Source organism: Rhodamnia argentea, chromosome 3 (assembly GCF_020921035.1).
Source record: "Rhodamnia argentea isolate NSW1041297 chromosome 3, ASM2092103v1, whole genome shotgun sequence".
Lineage (NCBI taxonomy): Eukaryota > Viridiplantae > Streptophyta > Magnoliopsida > Myrtales > Myrtaceae > Rhodamnia > Rhodamnia argentea.
In genome coordinates, this window is record NC_063152.1 from 25,021,016 (window position 1) to 25,036,865 (window position 15,850).

Genomic DNA, 15,850 nt, shown 5'->3' on the forward strand with positions numbered 1-15,850 from the left:
AAATACTCCTTTATTAACCTCTTACCTTTGAACATCCAAAATATCCTAAATGCAACCGTCCCTAACTCGTAGTACCCCTAACTTGAAAATAGCCACTTAATCAACCTAAATGACCCCTACATTCCAAAGGACCACAGAAGAACTCCTAAAACCTAAAATAAATCCTCATCGATGCTCGTCAAGAAGCCATTTGATAAACTGGTAAAAAAAAAAAAAAACCAGAAATAGACGATTGAAGGTATGGGCGAGCAGGATCCGAGTGAGTGATTCCCACCGTGGAATCGAAAACCGCCGACTAAGAACCAGTTCCAAAAAACTACAAAAAAAAAATAGAAATAGATGGTTGAAGGTGATAGTTATAAAGAGAGCACGGGAGAGAGGGGCGGCATGGTAATCATCTTCTTTGAGAGTGATGAACTGGGAATAAGCCCAAAGCATCAGCGAGACAAAAAAAAACCTCTAGGTAAATTATAGGCTCCGTATTAGATCAAAATAAAAATTATAGGCTTCGTTCATTTCGGGATGAATGAATGATCTGGAAAATTTTTTTTTTTAAATATTAAGCTTATAATACTTTAAATAATTAGTAAATAATCAATGTCTTGTTATCAACAACAACCTATGTCTAAACACTTTCACAAACGATGAATATTTTTTCGCTCCTTCATTTTTTATAAATGATAAAAATGATAATTTTTTAGGAAAATGTTTTTTGAATCGTTCATTTGAGATAAACGCACGCGTAGTTTTTAGTTAATTGGATGAAAAATTGCGCAAAATCCCCCCATGAACTTTCGAGTTGGTATGCTTATGTGTTCGCGAACTTTCTTTGAGATGAATGTCTGTTTGGATTTTGGGAAACGTTGTTTCCATGATAAATAAATAAATAAATAAACAAATAAAAAGCGCTGCCGCCACGGCAATTTCCTTATCCTTTATTTTGATTGGACTAATTTGCCCTTATCAATTCATCCACAATCTCACCTTGAAAATCATTGGGAAAAAAATGCCCTTTAATAAGCTAAGCAAAAAATCAAATAAATCTAAACTTGACCTTTTTTTCTTATTTCCATGGGCAAAAAAAAAAAAAAAAAACTAGCTCCAATTTCCTTTCATTCCAATTTTCCTTTTTTTCTTGATGTAGAGATGTCTTCTACCGTTTTGCTTTAGTGGTTTCTTGCACTCGTTCGGCAATACTCTTTAAGCTTATTTTCCACCTCTAAGCATTCACCTCTTGTTGAGTCTAAAATTAGACAAGCGTATGAAAAGAAATAGGGTTAATACTACGAAAAACTCCCCCAAAGCGATACACTTATGACAAATTTACCCAAATTATTTTTTTGACCACATAAAACCCCAACCTGGTATACTCGTGACAAATTTACCCTAAACTATTACATATGTGACAAATTTACCTTCCGTTAATTTTCATTAATTTAACTGTCAAATTTCTAATTTGGTGACACGTGATGGTTGACGGGTATACTAGTATGGAGTTTTGACCCTCTGTTTGTCACGGGTTTATCAATTTGAAATTTTTCGTGATATTAAATCAATTTAAGCGAGGGTAAATTTGTCACAATTGTACTAGTTTGGGGTATTTCGTGGTCAAAAGAATTAGTTTATGGTAAATTTGTCATAGATATACCGGTTTAGGATTTTTTGTGGTCAAAAAAATAGTTTGGGGTAAATTTGTCATAGGTGTATCGGTTTGGGGTTTTTCGTGGTCAAAAAAATTATTTTAGGGTAAATTTGTCACAAATGTACCAGTTTAGGGTTTTTCATGGTATTAACCCAAAGAAATATCTTAAAAAATATTCTTAAATAATGAAGCTTATTTACATGAAATGCCCGAGATAGGCTAGCCCATTGATTTAGGCCTAGGCCTAGGCCAATGCCATGTAATGATCCAAGTTTTCCACCAGCTTAATTGACGGGCAGATTAGCACTCATTGGGCTCGAATTATTAGTAAATGAGCTCTGAAAAGATTATTGCTATGGTGAATTTATTATTTTAGGGATATTATGTATTTGTTTTGGGTCCCATCGGATCAAATATGTATGAAATTAGCACAATCAGAAGAAGCAAGAACACGTGGACGCGTGGCCAGCCATGTGTCCACACATGGCAATATGAAGGGGCACATGTTACCGCCACATGACACGTGGCGGATGGTGGCAATGGCGATGCCGCGTGTCACAGCGGCATGACATGTGGTACGCCCTCGTTAATCGGTCATGCTGACTCATCGTCTCTGATTTTTGCTATAAACAGCACCTTCCCCATCGGTTTTTGACGATAACAAACACCCTTTTCTCATTCCTCATCGTGCCGTGCCTCACACCTGGCCGACTGCCCACCAAAGCCGTCACGCCGAGCTCCTGATCGTTAAAGGTCGGCTTGAAGATAGTGGTGCTACTTGAGTAAATCACGTGGCGCTTCTCATGGTTGTCTTGCGATCGCTTCGTGCATAGGACATCAGGTGAGTGAAGTTCTAATTCTTATAGTTTCTAGAGAATGGCTTTAGATTCAAATGTCATTGAGTGATTGATAAATCGTAACATCAGGTTTGATTCTATTCGACTACATATCACCGAGTTTTTAAATATGTCATGGATAGAAAAGTCAAAGAAGGTGAGAATACATTACATATGCACCTCATGACATTTCATCGTGAGATGAGAGTTATCCCGTCGATGTCTGATGCCAGCAATGCCCCGTGGAGCTGGAAATGGAATTTGGGATACCTTCGATGAGCAGAGAATGCCCCCGTTGTGCAATCTGAGATGCCTCGGGTGTGAGAAGCCTCGTGATTTTTTCGCGGATGTCTAGTCTGCAACGGACATGGTTACGAATTGTGAGATGAGAGAAAGCATATGCATACATGATATTTACATCATTGTATATCGATTGCAATGCTTATGTTCTGGAATCATTGATTATTAACTCTTGTGTTAGACCCTTATTCACAGAGCTGGTTAAGCTCACCCTCGTGGATTAACTATTTTTTAGATAGCCAGCTAGTGATAGTGGCAGCAAGGAATAGTCCATGGATGTTGGTGGTGAAGATGATGCTCGCGGAGGGTGCCATTAGGCCAGGAGTAGTTATCATATCTTGTAATCCTCCCAGCTTAATCTATGTAAAATAAAGGACTAATGTATGTAGCTTAAATCAGATATGAATAAGAAGTATGTAACAAATTTGCTGAATGATCTTATTGATTTCTATATATGTCTTCTCTAATCAGTAAAACCTATAAGGCCTTACCCATCTATTAGGTGTGCCTGCTATTTGATATGATTGAGTTGCACTTGTATAATCTGTAAGGCCAACTGATGGCTTTATGTCAATTAGTCTTCCACATGCACCAATCATATTTTGTACAAAGTAATAAGTAAAACCTATAAGGCCTTACCCATCTATTAGGTGTGCCTGCTATTTGATATGATTGAGTTGCACTTGTATAATCTGTAAGGCCGACTGATGGCTTTATGTCAATTAGTCTTCCACATGCACCAATCATATTTTGTACAAAGTAATAAGGCTGCGTTTAATCGTCCATATAAAACACGGGATAAGATATGTTTTATCATATCCCGTGTTTGGTACGTGTCCCGCATATTATAATGTCGGATATAGAGAGGATATAGAAGGGATATAACTTGGATAAAAAAATTCGAGGAGAGGGGGTAGGATAAGGTCGGATAGGATTTTTCTTATCCGTCATATAAAAGTTAACTTTTAGAATGATAACAACTTTCTTATCTCATTTGTTTCTATTTCATTTTATTTTATTTTATTTTTTGCAAAGAGGTTTGAAAATCTAATAAAATGTGTATATTTTCATTTTTTTTGTGTATGAGAATGTTATTTTTATCGTAATAAGATCGGAATATTTCATGAGCATCACGTAGGGGCATATATGTCCTTTATATTAATATACGGTTTCTATCAAATGCGGGATAGGATAGGATATGTAAGAATATCCGACTTTAAATCTGTAGTTCACCAAACAGTGGATAGAATATGGCCAAATCCCTAGATTTCTTATCCTATCCTATCCAATCCTATCCTGACCAGAAATTCCGACGACCAAACGCAACCTAAGAGATTAAAGTAGAATGTTGAGGCAAGATTAGCAAGTATTCCCTAAAGTGGTGGCGAAAGTGGAGCGCCAAATATCACTAGTTTTAAAATAAGTTCTATCAAATTCAATAGTTGCAATAAATTTGAATGTATGCACGCTCAAAAAATTGCAAAATTTATAACTAGATCTAGTCTTTCATGAAGTGAATGATCTTAGTCACTTAATTCATGAAAAACGTATCTAATCAATTGATTAATACAAAAAAAAGGCCATTGCTAGTAATGCAGATACAGCTATTAAAAAAAAAATTCAAGTTATTTCTCTTTTACATGTAAGAATGGATTTGCCTAGACCAATACATGTTTTTCTTTTGGTTTTGCTAGGATCGAGTCTTATATTGGGAGGTCTAGGAGTGATATTACTTATAAATCCTATTTATTTTGCCTTTTCCTTGCGATTGGTTCTTGTATGTGTATCCATCAAAACACCCATTTTGCAGCGGTTGCGGAGCTCCTTATTTAGCAATTAACGTTTTGATTCTATTTGTTGTGAGGTTCATGAATGGTTCGGAGCAGGAAAAATTGTTCAAGAAGTCGTAAACTTTTTTGACTTTTGACATTTCAGTTGTAAACCTTTTGCATGTATGTCACCTCGGTCCTTCCAATCAATTTTTAATATCATTTAGACTTTTACATCATTTTCTTTTCTTTTCTTAGGTCTTGTTTTGGCGGCGGACGGCAAGTTTTCAAATTTTTTCCTTACCGACATGGCTTGCGGCGCTCTAAGTCAGCATTAAAATCCTAAACCACGGCCATGTCTTCCCTAAATTTAATAGAATCGGGGACAAATCGAGCCATTTCCCACAGGTACTTAAGTGATCATTTTTCCTCCGATGTAGCATTCAAGCGATCATTCGAAAAGTTTTGATGTTAAATTGAGCGCCGCACGAAAGTTATGACACTTCTAATGACATTTTCCCTGGCTTGTCATAAGTTATAGCTTTTTGACCAAAAAGAAAAAATGTTATAGCTTGGCCTTTTTACGGTGGACATTAGTCCAACGACTCCCTTTTCCTAAATTCCTTGAAAAATATAATTTCATGAGGAAAATTTCATACAAGAGGACGAAATGAGAGTGTTTTTTTTTTTATAAAAAAAATATGAAGTGGACATTTTCTCAAATAAGAGCCTGAAATGGAAAATTTAGTCTCAAATAAGCCCAGCTTACTTTCTAATCAAATCTTAATAGGGTTAGAGGCATTTCCGTCTAAAAACCTTGTTGTTTCCTTTTTTTTTTTAATCTCTTTCTCTATGTTTTCGTTTCTTTCCTTTTTCTTTCTTCTTCCTTCTTCAGCATCACGCCGAGACCTCCCGCTGCGCCCTGGACAACCTCCTTCGTGCCCTTCCCCGCCTCAGCTGCGGCAACCCCGCAAGAGCACCTTCGACACACTTCTCACTCGTGTTTGTCGTCTCGGTCGCCTTGACGAAGCCCCGCGCAACGTCTCGGTGATCAACAGCTTCCTCTATCGACAGGGTTCACCTCCGACGTGCGGCCTAGCGGTAGCCTAGAACTAGAAGAGGAAAGACAATGGCTCGACGCCTCGATCTCGAGCTCGAGGATAATTCCTGATCGTGGGATGGAGAGCACCAACGGGACAAGTTTGGTTCCTTTTGTCTTCGCGGATCGAAGACTTTGCCCGTCCTTTCCCTCTCGTGCCGCTCCATTAATTTGAGTTTTCAGTCCACAAGCGCACGATCTCATCTCAGCGAATCAACGGCGAAATTTCTCCTCGTTCTAGAACCAACCGAGAGAACACTACCTTTCCATTAAAACCTTTGTTCCTTTTTTTTTTTTTTTAACCTTTGTTCCTTTTTCAATCGTGATTAGTAAATGGTTGTGGATTGAAAAAAAATTGTGGGTTTTGCAGTGATGGAAATGATGGTTCGGGTTAGTTTAAAAATGGTTAATACCATGAAAAGCCTTAAATTGATATATCCGTGATAAATTTATCCCAAATTAATATTTTTACGACAAAAAAAATTCCAATTTGATACACCCGTAACAAATTTATTCTCCTTTAATTTTCGTTAAATTTTACCGTCAAATTATTAAGTGGATGACTCGTGGAAATTGACCGATATACCAATTTGGTGTTTTTATCCTCCGTTTGCCACGAGTGTACCGGTTGGGATTTTTCGTGGCGTTGATCTAATTTAACGGAAGCTAACGGAGGGTAAATTTATCATAGGTGTCTCGGATTGGAGTTTTTGGTTGTCAAAAAATTAGTTGAGGTAAACTTATCTCTAGTATGCTAGTTTAAGGCTTTTTGTGGTAAAAAAAAAATTAACTTGGGATAAATTTGTCCCAAATATTTGGTTTATGAGTTTTCAGGGTATTAGCTCATTTAAAAATGACAGCAGGAAGAATTCGCATGTTCATTTTTTTTTTCTTTCAGGAAATGGGTTCCACTTGTGTTTGCTATTCAAATGTTCATCTGAGCTTGGGATTCATTGCCAATTTGCCATGGGCGCGGTGTCTCATTGTTTATTGTGTGTTGGCACATGATTCATTTTAGCAGAAAGAAGAAAGGAAAATAATGTGAGGTTGGGGAAAGATGAAAGAGAAAATGGAGAGAAAAAAGAATGGGGATAAAGCGAAAAAGATATATTTTTGGACGAAAGTGCCCTTGATTATATTAAAATATGATTTATAAATAAGTTCGGGTACTTATTTGATATCAAATCTGTATTTGAGGCCCCTTATTTGTAAATAAATTTGTCATTTCAAAATCTTATTTGAAATATTTATCCATCTTCTTTTGAAAAGATGACTCCGCTTGATACTTTCATTCGAAAATTTTTCATTAGTTACGGTCTGTTTATAAATCTCAATGAGAACGATGCGTATTTATTTTTTTTTATCGGAGAGATAAATCCGTGGATTTCAATTTTCCACAATTACTATTACCAGCAATTTCTCAATATCAAAAGTTTGTTACTCGAAATCCTATATTTTCCTGGCAAAAGAGAAAAAAAAAAACCTTATATTTTCAGAACAAAAAAAAAAAAAATGGTTAAGGGAGGAGGCATTATTGGTCGGAAGAAGCAACAATTGTTTATAATAATACTTGCCTCTCTCTTATCTTCACGTCTCAGGCTCCGTCTCCATCGCCCCTGTTGACACTCTCCAGCTCCCCTAATTCGAGCCCTAATTTCCCATCATTTTCCCCCAAATTTCGATCGCCGATCGCTCCGTTCTTCCACCGCGATCTCGCCGATCGCCTACGGAATTCGAGCTCGAATCGGAATCCCCCGAACGACCGGCGACTCGGTGGACGAGGTTGCGACTCGGGCCTTCGGATTAGGGCTTTGGTTGGGGGATGGCGGTGTCGCTGGAGGACATCTTGCAGTCCGTGGAGCTTTGGTTGAAGCTGATCAGGAAGCCCCAGCCCTACGTTGACCCGAACCTCGACCCGGTTCTCTTGGTGCCCGGAGTCGCCGGATCGGTATTGCACGCCGTGGACGGTAGCAACGGCAACGACGAGAGGGTCTGGGTTCGGATTTTCGGCGCTGATCAGAAGTTCCGCAACAAGCTCTGGTCTCGCTTTGATCCTGCCACCGGTAATTTTGCGCTGTCGATTCATAGTAATGCGTGATTGGGTCCATCGTCGCAAAGTTGTAGTGTGATTCTTCTTTTTGTGCTTTACATTTTCTGTTTATTTCGAGCCTAAGTGGATGAGCTTGCTTGAGATGTTATTCAATTGAAGTAGTTTGATTGAGTTGATTAGAAAAGGAGATGATTATTTTGGTTGGTTCTAGTATTTCTTGTTGCGTTTGGGTTCAGAGAGTTCTCTAGTGTTTCCTATGCTGTGAAATGATTTTTTCAGCTCATCATAGCTTCCTCTGGCTAGAGCGTGACTGGGAAATGAAGAGTAGAGGATGACTGATATATGGATTAATTACATTAAACTGCTTCGTATACCTTTAGCTGCTGCTTTAATGGTAATGTCATTATGATGAAAGAATGTGTTGACCTCAGCCCTGATAGATAAGCAAGCCAATGTGAAGTTTCAAATGGTATACAGAGCTACGCAGAGTTAGTTTGTGGTTTGTTATTAATATGGCAACTTCAAAGCCAGTACGCATTAGAGAATCAAGAAGCCATTGTGTTATGCTGGGGTTTTAAGTAGAAACTTACAGGAGAGCATCATTTTCATAAGCTTCTATTCTGGTAGTACTTCATGCAAGATCATTTTATTCCGGTGAGAAGGTGGGTGCTCATGTTCCGGTATTGTAAAATCTTTTACGTTCTTTTGACTCCTGTTGCTCTTTAGCAGGGACTAAAAAATGAAATATAGCAAGAACTTCATTCTGGATATCCAATTTAATGAATAGATTACCTCTGACTTCTTCCATAAGGGATTTGATCTTTGATTAGAGAAATTGACTCTTTCATGTGAACATTCAGTCTTCTATACATTTATTGTCTGCTCCTGTTCTCTTATATTCATACATGAAAAGAGAGCATATGTGCTTAGTTGATAGTTTGTATGCTGCATGACATTGTGCATTGTCTAATTCGAACATTGGTCGAAGTTGATATATTCTCAGTAGCTGAAATGATTCACTTGTTCTCATCGGCCTGTTATTTTCCCCTCCCTGGAGGATATCTTTCTAATGTAATGAAAAAATGTTGTTTAAATAGGTAAGACCGTTTCTTTAGATCCTCAAACAAACATCGTGGTTCCTGAAGACAGATATGGACTGTATGCGATTGATGTTTTGGACCCTGATATGGTACGTATCATCTCTCAATGAAATGTCTCTTTTACGTTGATTTGAAGTTTAAGATAAATTGACTTTGAGATTACAGCAAGTAGTGCTTTATAGAATTGGAGTTCCTCTTCATTTTTCTAGCTATCATGGCTATCACTGGATTGCAAATGAAGTTTAAACTATTCAGCAGTATCAATCTGACCTACTTTGTTTTCGTGCAGGTCATTGGGCGTGATTGTGTATACTATTTCCATGACATGATAGTCGAAATGATCAAATGGGGTTTTCAGGAAGGGAAGACATTGTTTGGTTTTGGATATGATTTCAGGCAAAGTAACAGGTACATCCATGGCATAGTTCTCCTGTTATAATAGTGTTAGCAGACAGGACCCATCACCAACCAAGGAAAGAAATTATAACAATACTGTTATCTGCACCATACCTACCATTCTGTCTGCATACACACCTTAAAACACTTCCAATGCAACTAATTACCCCCTCCCCCAACACAAATAGTTTCGACACATCATGTTTGAGCTGCAAGTTTAGCCAAAATGCTTTCCACCATTTCTCCAAATGACTTTGACTTTTCAGATGTTGGTGCGAAATGGAAGTCATTCTGTGTACTCTATTTGACAGATTGTCTGGGACATTTATATACAAGTCATGTTCTCAAGCCTCTGAATCTTGTTCTATCTCCGCCTGCCACCGCATATGTAGAAAAAGTAGATTTGTCATTGGGCTTAGAAGAGGTTAAACAAAATTGTTTGGGGCTTATGGTGTAGTACATGTTCATGCAATTAACTCTATTGAGAAAAATCATCTGTCATATTGAGTAGCTCGATAATTTATGTGATGCATAGCACCTCTTTACCTCGTTAGACTTTCAAGCTAGCAGCACTTGACATGTATATTGTATATTTCAAATCCAGAGGTGTCTTGGACTCTCGTCTTCATGTCGCCGTAGATCCTGCTCTTTATCTGCAGGGAAACTTATGTGATGCGTGTAGTGTTAAAGTAGTACATTGTTTGTTTGCCTACACCTAATGGCTTAAATTTTTGGGTTGGACCTTTTGGCTTGATAGCATAATCATGCTTCAGTTTCTTCATGCTCCAATTGATATTTCATATCTTGCATGTTTCTTCTTTGTCTTATCCCCATTCGTCACTATCTCATAAACATGTGGTCTTCCTTCATCTAATGACTTAGCTTTGGGTTGGACTCTTACATAGTAGTTCAAGATGGGTTGCCATCTATGCTTTATCTAATGACTTTCGCTTTTGGGTTGGACTCTAATATCTAGTAGTTCAGGATGGACTCTCTCTCTCTCTCTCTCTCTCTCTCTCTCTCTCTCTCTCTATTTGTGTGTGTGTGAATGCGGCCGCTAGCATTTCTGGGTTGTTTTACTCTTTCTTCAATGTTCAGGTTTCAGGAAACATTGGAGCGTTTGGCTGCAAAGTTGGAATCTGTATATAATGCTGCGGGGGGGAAGAAGATGACCATTATCAGTCACTCTATGGGGGGTCTTTTAGTGAAGTGCTTTATGTGCCTGCACAGTGATGTAAGGAGCTAATAAAATTGATCTCTTTTCCTTTTCCTCCCTTTGTCTCTTTTACCTATTCTCATTTAAATAACTAATACATGCCACTTGACTCTTATGTAGATTTTTGCGAAGTATGTGAAGAATTGGATTGCTATAGCTGCACCTTTTCAAGGTAAGAAGCATCTGTAAGAGTTGTAGTGCTTTTTTGTTCATTGCTCTTTGACTAAGCTCATACATCCGTTTCCCTTGTAGATTTTGTTAATTAGAAAACTTTTCTACCTTTTCTTTCGACCCATTTTCCTGTGGAAAACACATAGCCTGCTATATATACGGTTTCCCATGTTTTCCATAAAACTGATTGTCTATCACTGTGAATAAGAAAGCAAGCAAGTAAATTTTTATTAGAAATCTGTAGTTTTTCCCAAAATAGATAATCAAAAGTTCAAGAGTATCTAGTGAACCCATCTGTTTTGTAGTGAAAATGTTTCCTGTTAAATAATTAGTCGTGTCCACTTGTCCTATTGTCTAACTTAGGATTTCATTGGCAAAAACTTAACATACTTTGCATACTTCGTTATCCAAATGTACATGGAGTTAGAATTGGTGTCTTATGAACATTCTGAAAATCTAAATGTTCCAGGTGCCCCCGGATATGTCACATCTACCTTTCTGAATGGGATGTCATTTGTGGATGGCTGGGAGCAAAACTTTTTCATTTCAAAGTGGAGCATGCATCAGCTGGTATGCTATCCTTACTGTTAAATGCATATGTATCTGCGAAGCACTTCAGTTTTGTCGACCCCTATTTTTTCGAGGTTAGCACAGTATACGGTGTTGATATGGAACTGAAACTGTGTGATCAGTTCATGGCTGTCCTTTTTCTTTGTTTCACTTTGTAAGCTATCTTTACTGTTGTATGCATATGTATCTGCGAAGCACTTCAGTTTTGTTGACCTCCATTTTTTCGAGGTTAGCACGGTATATGGTGTTGATATGGAACCGCAAATGTGTGATCAGTTCATGGCTGTCCTTTTTCTTTATTTCACTTTGTAAGCTCGGAGTGAACGATGAAAAGTGCATTTTGGCTAGCATAGACACCTTATATTTGCCTAACCAATACGTAGAGATAAATATACAAAAGCATACCTAAATACTGCCAAAGCATTTTTTTTTCCTAATTTGCAGCCGGATAATGAGAAATCAATTATTGTGTGCTTGACTTATAGTTCGTTTGATAATTTTATGAAGTGCTGCAAATTAAAAGAGAATTCAGAATTTCATTGCTTTTGACGGGGGCGCCTTCATTCTATATATGAGTTCTTTCAAATTTCTCATCACTTTTTGTGGATTAGCATCTAGAGGTCCTTTAATGGGTTGTGTAGTGATCCTCAGAATACTAATGATACATAGAAGGATACCTATGTGTACCGTGTTTGATTTTTATAATGTGTGAAGAACGGTTAATGTTGGAGTCAGCAGGAATCACTAAGTAGGAGATGGCCTACTTAAAGTTGCTGACTGAAACGTGTTAGTTTTAATTTCTTGACAGACAAGTCCAAATGTTCGTGGTGTTATCACAATTTTATTAGTCCATACAATAGTTAGGTTATACTTTGTCATGATTACCATGAGGAAACACACTGGACCAAGTACTACTGGTACATATGTGATTTGGGTTGAAGTAGCTGCTGTTGGTTATTTGCTTTCCATGTCATCTGCCAAACCTGACAAACCCAACACCACCCCCCCCCACCAACCCCCAAATCCCCCCAACCACACAACCAAAAAAAAAAAAAAAACTGTGCACCTTCTTTCCCTACTTATATTTTCGCACACATGAACATTGTCTGAACATGTGCTTGCTCATGAAAACTTGTATGCATGCACCTTCATCTACTTTTATCCACTTACCTGTTTGTATGCCTGGAATTGCTGAAAACATATGTACTAACATGCTGTGGCTGTTGACATCAGCTGATTGAATGCCCATCAATCTATGAATTGATGGCATGTCCAAACTTTAACTGGCAACATGCCCCGATGTTAGAGATCTGGAGGAAGAAACTTGATGATTGTGGTGATACCCGTATGATCCTCGAGTCTTACACCCCTTCTGAGAGTGTAAATATATTCTCTGAAGCACTTTCAAGTAATACGGTAAGCTATGCATTAAGCTATGCATTTCTTGTTCTGTCTGGCTGAAATACTGCCAATTCTATCTTCGGAATGCGCTGTCCTCCTTTAAGTACAGTGGGATTTGTTTATAAAGGGCTAAAGTCTTAAAACAATGTGAGTACTGAACTGCTAAGATATCCGAGATCTCATTTTTTAGCGTTTCAACTTTGAAATTTTGGTGTCTGCTCTCCAGATGCTACTAAACATAACTCAGTGTTAATATTTCATTTGTCTAAAGAACCCTTTCTGCAATTGCTCTTTTTTTTTTTTTATATCCGCGATATATTTTCGTAAATGGCAGTTAGGCATAAGGTGTTTCGCAGTTCTTCTTTGGGTCTGCCTTGGTATAGGTCCATTTGGTTTTTAATTCATTTTACCCACATACCAAGTTGAGCCTGGACACTGTGTTAGGTTCGCTTTTAAGAAGAGAATGGTTCTCTTTTTCTCATGACGCGTCATTTTCTCTTCAGGGCTAATATCATCCAATATTTTCGTCCAACATGAGCTACCATCTACTTCATTTTGTCTGTGAACTAATGAATTTTTTTGGACTCATTAACAGGTTGACTATAATGGTGAGAGCATTCCCTTACCATTTAACCAGGAAATCTTGAAATGGGCTCATGAGACACGCAAGATTTTATGTTCTGCTAAAGTCCCGCCCGGGGTGAAATTCTACAATATATATGGGACCAATTTGGAGACACCACACAGTGTTTGGTAATTTTTGGCTGAAGTGCTTCATGTCTACTTTCTGTATGCCAATTGTAGAACTTACAGATGTTTTAGAGAATTTCTCTTTCATGGGTGATTGGTCTCTATCCAATACATACATGTTTCAGATCATTTTTCCTTATCTTAGAGGTGTTGTGTTCTATGCAGCTATGGCAGTGAGGAGATGCCTGTTACGGACCTGCAAGAACTTCAATTTTACCTGGTCAGTGAAAAGGGGATGTGAACATAACTCTTTGGCCCATTTGAATGGAGCTAACATATTCAAATCTCTTTTCCTCTAGCTGGAGTCCAGAAAGATTCACACTATTTTGGTTTTTTCCTTAACATGTCCTAATAATGAATTTCATGTTCAATAGCTGTTTTCTCTTAAGTAGTTGAGAACCTGAGTCATGCTTTCTGAATTTCAGCCCGATTATGTATGTGTTGATGGTGATGGAACGGTTCCGACTGAATCAGCTGAGGTATGGAGATTTAACTATCTGTTGGACCTTTTAGTTTGTATTGCTAGACCTGTTTGTGGATTGATTGACTGTAGCTCATGCAGCCTGTACTGAATTATCTGCTTTTCCCTCTTTATTTGAACTTGGCAAAATTCTCATGGAACTGCTGGCTGATTTTGGGCTGCAACTTTCTCTTATAAGACCAGATAGAGTTTTCTGATTGTGTCTCTTAGGTTAGGACCTACAACTATGGAATTAGTGTATCAATAGAGTTTTATTTCCATGTAAAGCTCTGTTTGGTTGCTAGGAAATAAATTTTGATGGGACGAGTTTAGTGAAACACCGGATACGAAAGCAGATATAGACATATCCTAGCCTATTTGGTGTTGGGTGAACCTAGGATAAGATTGATAATACTTTAGAAAATAGTAAATAACAAGAACTAATAACAGCCACAAAGTTCTAATCTAATTGAGAGCGACCGCAGTTGAACCTAGTTGGCTGCAATAGGCGACCATCACAACGGTCGCATTGGTCAAGAGAGAGAGAGAGAGTTCTCAGTGTGAGTTGACAGTGATCATCATCATGGTGGTCTCAGCAGTGGTTCGAGACCCTAGAGAGAAGAGGTGGTTGAGGAGGAACGATCAGTGCAGTGGTTGGTAGCAATGCCATTGGGGCACTGCTGCCTCGTTGTCTGGAGGTTCTTTTGTCCTTTCATATAACCTTCCTCGTTTCTTTTCTACACAAAGTTTGCTTTATTATCCTGATGGGACAGTCTATAGCCACCTAGTGCTCAGATAACTTGTCTGAGGTTTTATCTGGACTTGATTTGGATAATTTTTATCTAGGCTAAGCATGCATGCCCTAATTTGCTCTAGTCTCTCCTCTTACAAATGGTCTCTTCAAATTCAGGCAGATGGGCTTGATGCGGTTGCAAGAGTTGGAGTACCTGGGGAGCACCGGGGAATTCTATGTGATCATCATGTTTTCCGCATTCTGAAGCACTGGCTAAATGCAGATTCAGACCCATACTACAACCCGCTCAATGACTACGTGATTCTACCCACTGTGTTCGAGATGGAAAGACGCCACGACAAGGGCATGGAGGTGACTTCACTCAAAGAGGAGTGGGAAATCATTTCAAATGATGCCAGTGATGACCAAGGAGAGATGACCATAATGCCCTCGGTGAGCAATATATCCGTTTCTCAAGATGGAGGTTATCAATCTTCTCGGGCCGAGGCTTGTGCCACTGTGATCGTGCACCCCCAAAGCCAGGGTAAGCAACAGGTGGAGCTCAATGCCTTGAGTGTATCTGTTGATGCCTAAATTTAGTTACTTGCCCATTATGAAAGAAAAGCCCGGAATTGGGGTAGTGCTGTGTATGGTTTCAGTCGTGTACAAAGTGTGCGTCTTGTAAATATAAATATCACTGGTGGCAATTGCCTTGATGAAACATAACATTGAAAGATCGTACTGGGGTTTGTAATTGAAGACCCATATTATTTTAATGGAAAACAATTGTACATGTGCTATTAGAAGTCCATTTTCCAGGAAGGTTGGGCAACTTCTTATGGATCGCATCAAGAACGTCATTTGCAATTCCTTTTTCTCATCCTTTGAGCTTTGGTCGTGAACCATGAGCCGTTTTGGCATTGGACAATGTACAGTTGGTAACTCTGGATGCAGCTTGACAGTATTTTTTTGGGGCACGAGGGGAATGAATGTTATCGTTTCGACCTGTTAAATGGGAAAAGGGGTTGAAGAAAATGGAGTTGTTACATCTTCTTTTCGCGTTAAGCGATTGAGCGGTACTTGGCTCTGTATCTTTCGAACAAAAAATGAGGATGGTTTGTAATACCTAACTGGAGAGGAGGAATAAGTGAGCCTAATGAGAATCGGTTCTCCCTATATCTGTTCGTCTTTGACCTCTCTTTCTTGTCCAAATGAAGTTGGTATCTTTATCGAGTTGTGATTTCCTCTCAATTCTATTTCTTATCATCAATAGGTAGCGTTACTCGGTCGCAGACTCTCAATGGGCTCACTATTTTCCACGAGTGCTTAGGCCAAGGTAGTTCGACTCTCATTGCCC

General features: G+C 38.5%; 1 protein-coding gene across 1 annotated transcript; it reads left to right on the plus strand.

The window, feature by feature from the left end:
- Window positions 1–7,224: 7,224 nt before the first annotated feature.
- On the plus strand, window positions 7,225–15,334 carry LOC125314352 (lecithin-cholesterol acyltransferase-like 4). The gene is made up of 11 exons (XM_048276430.1): window positions 7,225–7,709; window positions 8,794–8,885; window positions 9,086–9,204; window positions 10,291–10,426; window positions 10,529–10,580; window positions 11,049–11,149; window positions 12,383–12,565; window positions 13,146–13,303; window positions 13,466–13,520; window positions 13,726–13,779; window positions 14,671–15,334. The coding sequence occupies exons 1-11, from the start codon at window positions 7,469–7,471 to the stop codon at window positions 15,085–15,087; spliced, it is 1,608 nt and encodes a 535-aa protein (XP_048132387.1). The 5' UTR covers window positions 7,225–7,468; the 3' UTR covers window positions 15,088–15,334.
- The last annotated feature ends 516 nt before the right edge of the window (window positions 15,335–15,850 follow it).